A 4,677-nucleotide genomic window follows, 5' to 3' on the forward strand; every position below is an offset into this window, starting at 1 on the left:
GACTCTAGATGAGGGGTGTCCCTGCCCACGGCAGGAAGGGTGGATTAGATGATCTCCAAGGTCTCTTCCAACCTAAGCTATTCTATGAAAAATTGATGTTGGAGCTCAGTGCTCCCTCACAAGCAAGGCTGCTTTCTCCAGAATGCGTTTTAGAAAAACAGAAGCTTAGCTTACTGTGGTCTTTCCATGTTGTAGACCTCCTTCTGGTTCTTTGTAGCCCACACGAGCAACAAAATCTACCTATTTCCATAAGAAGCATGAAAATAAGTGTGACTGACATTGCTCTTTTAGTCATAAGCTTTCTACTACTGTTTCTCAAAAGTGCACCAACTCTCACTCCATTTTGATCAGGTGAGAACGGAGGTTTGCTTGTCAAGTGTTTTAACTTGGCACTAAAAAGACAAAGCCTCCCAGGAATGAATCTTGACATGGAATTGAAACAGAGCAGTACAAGGGCACCCACAGGGTTACTGGCATTTGAGTCAAGAGAAGGCTGTTAAATAAAACTCAGATTACAACCCCTGTCGAATCCAAACCTTAAATTCTAGGCCCTACAGTAACCTGATGGTACGTAAAGCACACCTGATGGGGTTACAAAGGTGCATGGGGTATCTCACACGGGACATCTTCCCTAGCCTGTCTGATTTGACCTGTCTGGCAGCATCAGAGGGGCTTGGTGTCCAGTGCTATCACTGAACAAGATGCCCTCTCCTTTTGGGAGGACAGAGTAGAAGCAGATGTTCCATATCAGCTTTCACTTACATGGATATCACAGTCTATGATGAACACGGCCTGATCCGGTTTGGTTTCCATTACCCAAAGCTCACAGATCTGGAAAAGTGATGTGGATTTTAAGATGGCATATGAAAGGGCTCAACTTCTGTATAAGAAAGGCATTATGAGACCTTTCCCTGCAGACAGTTTAAAGAAAATTTAATTAAGTGCTCCTTGCATTGGAGGACTGGAGCCTGCAGGGTCTCTCCAGAACATGAGAGCAAAGATTTTTAACCTAGATAGAGGATTGCTATATGCTGGAGCTAGAGAACTTCACTTCTGCTGTTCCATGCTGCCCTCTTCCTGTACCTTAATCCACATTTTTGAAAGTCAAGTAGTCATTTATGAGAAAATTGAAGAGGAACTTGTAAAAGCATCTGCAACAAAATCCCCATATTTTCTCCTGAGTCAAGAAACTGTGTAAACAGCAGCTCAGGAGAAGACTTGACTGATCCCTCTTCTCCAGGAGAGAAATAGATTTTGAAATCCACCACCTGGAATGACTTGTCAGCAATACTCCACGGCTTTGTGTTGACTTTTTCAGCACCAACATCCAACAAGTGAGTTTCGTCTACAGCCCCAAGCGATCATATGTACATGTGTTGCCAAAAAAACTCATTTAGAGAATCTGTCCCCAGGATGGAGGTAAAGTACTTCCCTGGTCACAATCTACTGAAATACAGCGTTCTTTCTGACGTGGGGCAGAACTGACTTCCTCGGGCAAACCCTATCCAAGCAAACCCTGAATGGACTGGTGTCTACTGTACCTTTCCGTTGTAGCTGATGGCAATGACATCCCCAGTGGTTAGACAGGCCAAATTGCACAATGCTTTTTATAATCTTTGGAGTATGTTAAGGTGAAATGGTTGTTTCCAATGCAACATCAAAGTTTTAAAGTTACTCTGCTATAAAACTCTGAGCTTTGGCCTCTCAAAGGTGGTTTCAAGGTCAGCAGTACTGTAGACAGCCTTTTAGTTAACATTAGGGTGTAGAAGCTCTTCTAAAGCATGCTTCAGCCAAGATCCATGCTTCCCACACAACAGGCTACACTTTGTGCCAGTGGTTTGCGACAGCTCTGTACGTGAGCTCTCCATCCTTTCTGTTTGTCATAGGAGCAGCAAGAGTTACCTCTTCCTGGGAGAGAATGAGCCACACCTGAACAGCTCTCTCTGCTTCATTGTTCCAATCTGGGAGAAATGTTTTGTCCCCTGCTCCATAACTGATAGGAAGGATACACAGCTTTGATGTGGGGGATGCTGAGAAAATCTGGGCTCTGTGGCTGGAATTCTGCATAAGTCCCAGCTGGAAGATTAACACTGTCCACCTGTACCGGGCTGCCCTCTTCCAGCAGCAGGTTCTGCATCATCTGCAAGAATTCAAGCAAAGATATAAAGCACTATCAGCAAGACCCATGTTTCTCATTCTTTCTCCTTGCATATACATATTTTTGCTGGGGCACCCATCTTCACAGGCACACACAGACATGTGTGGTCTGGAAACTTTCTGCCTCTTTTCCATTAAACTGGTGACTGGCAACTATTACTTCTCAGACTTGGATGGTTCAACATGAGACAACTCACCCAGCATGGAAGGTAACATATGCCCTCCTCAGCCACAAATTCCCACACTCCACAGATATACATATTTTTGCTGGGGCACCCATCTTCACAGGCACACACAGACATGTGTGGTCTGGAAACTTTCTGCCTCTTTTCCATTAAACTGGTGACTGGCAACTATTACTTCTCAGACTTGGATGGTTCAACATGAGACAACTCACCCAGCATGGAAGGTAACATATGCCCTCCTCAGCCACAAATTCCCACACTCCACAGTGTGTTGCTTGGCCCGAATTTCTATTGCTCAGCCTGAACAGCATTGGACCCGTAGTATCAAGTTGGCCTGGTGAGAAAGGAGAACCAATTTTTATTCCAACCACTAGCACATTTCTGAAGTTTCAGACAACAGTATCCAGAACCAGCAGGTTGAGATAAAGAATTTGCTAGATGAACTCTAAGCATTACACGGAGTGTGCTATTTATAAATACGGATTCATGCCTCAGGTAGCCCAACACTTCAGACGTTGTACATGAAGACAGACAAGCCTAATAAACTCTGACAGGCAAAATATGTCCAGAACACTTGTTCTGCACTCCTTTGTCTCATGTTCCCAATTAAGTCCGGTTTCAATAGAGAACTAAAATACTGTGGTATTTGTGTATGCATCTTTCTAATGTTGTTATTCCCAAATCAAATGTTGACTTACTGAGTTGATCCAAAGCTGATGGTGGCATAATTACTGCAGAAATGCACAATGGAGATAAGATTAGGACAAGTGTGACTGTACAAAGACTACAAAATATACACTTTTATAATTCCTTTCTCTAAAATCTTAAAAAAAAAACAAATCTAAGCCAACCATTTCATTAGGCCTAACGATAGTTAGACCTGCAGGGATGGAGATTTCAGACTTAATCAGAAAAAAGGAGAAGACAAGGTTTTACCTAGTACCTCATTGTGAAGAAACTATTTTCTAAAAGTAATTTTATTTGTTTGTGCATATAGGTGCTCTTAAATCAATACCAACTCCAAACAACATGACATTAGTCTGCCAGCCTGAAAAGTAAGTTGGCTGATCTCTTTCTTCAAGCTAAGGTAGGTACAAGGAGGAGGGGAAAAAAGTTCTTAATCATGACTTTCCATCACTCATAGTGGGTCCAAGATTTGAACAGGAGACTGAAAAAGGAGGATGTCTTCTTCTAATGCTCCTAACCAGGACACACTCAGTAGGTTTTTGAATTACACACTGCTGGGATAAATTCCTCCTCTTTCCTTCCTAAAGCCCCACCCCAGGTCCATTTCTAGCTCCAGCCACAAAGCTGACACCGTGTCTCCATGCTGTTCAGGAATGTTTCTGCCATCATGGCCAAGTCTGTATTACTTGATGTTATTCAGAAACACTCTCCCAACAAGTTTTTAGTCAAACTAAAACATGCACATACTCCTCCCACCTTTCTCCACACCAGACAGGTCCTTGACTCCAGCAGGCTTGAGCAATGAGAAGCAGTGGTATTGGCAAGAGAACAAGGGGAAAAAAAAAAAACACAAAGAGAAGAGTGTATTCCGAGGTATCTACAGCACACTGAAGTGTTATAGCAAATGCTGACATTTCCGGAAGTTTAGCTCCAACTACACTTAGGAGCCATAGGGTTGATTTCCTGGTTAACTGAGGCCCCTTTTATTTTTCCTGACCCGTTGTGGGCCAGGGCTCTGGCCACTGCTGTGGGACCCACCCCACAGCCCTCCCCCACTGCGCTGCCCCTCCCAGCATGTCCCATGGCTATCACCTCCCAGACGGGCAGGGGGAAGGTGGGACCTCGCACCTGCTGACGTGGCCCTGGCAGAAGGCTTCCCTGGCTGCTCGGCCCTTCTTCAGCCACCAAGCAGTGAGGTGGCCTCTCCTGCCCCTGTCCTGGGCTCCCTACAGTGGAAAAGCAACAGTTAACCTGCAGCAAAGCTGGCAGCCGTGGTAGCAGGAGCCAGCACAGGGCTTCCAGCTAGGAACCTCCTGGGATGGGCCAGCCGTGGGCATGGCACCTCCCTGTTCCCAAACCCAGGGGTGAAGATCCAGAATGGGTTGGGCAGTTGGGCCAGTCCGCTCTGGGAAGAGGGACAGCTGCTTGTCCCTGGAGCCCAGCTGCCCGGGGGGGACGCTTCCTGCGCTCACCGTTCTCCCTGGGGACCCGACGCTTCCTTTTGCTGGGGGGAGGCCCCGCGGAGGGTCCTGCCCACTCCTCCTCCCGCCTGTCCCTGCGTCCTGCGGGACGCTGGGCAGAGGGGGACCGTAACCTCTTCATGCATCCAGACCTCAGCTCCATCACCGCCAGTAGCTGCAGCAAAGGA

General features: G+C 46.3%; 1 protein-coding gene across 1 annotated transcript in view; it reads right to left on the reverse strand.

Annotated features, from left to right (window-relative positions):
- The window catches only part of LOC103771800 (ubiquitin fusion degradation protein 1 homolog), a gene marked incomplete at its 3' end in the record, with an annotated part of 5,392 nt that extends 1,540 nt beyond the window's left edge, over nucleotides 1-3,852 (reverse strand). The window contains 7 exon segments of the mRNA XM_008939112.1: nucleotides 175-240; nucleotides 763-831; nucleotides 1,542-1,614; nucleotides 2,010-2,140; nucleotides 2,555-2,676; nucleotides 3,041-3,073; nucleotides 3,777-3,852. Coding sequence (XP_008937360.1) covers nucleotides 175-240; nucleotides 763-831; nucleotides 1,542-1,614; nucleotides 2,010-2,140; nucleotides 2,555-2,676; nucleotides 3,041-3,068 — 489 coding nt within the window.
- Nucleotides 3,853-4,677: the final 825 nt, after the last annotated feature.

This window comes from Merops nubicus, unplaced genomic scaffold (assembly GCF_000691845.1).
Source record: "Merops nubicus isolate BGI_N331 unplaced genomic scaffold, ASM69184v1 scaffold6464, whole genome shotgun sequence".
Lineage (NCBI taxonomy): Eukaryota > Metazoa > Chordata > Aves > Coraciiformes > Meropidae > Merops > Merops nubicus.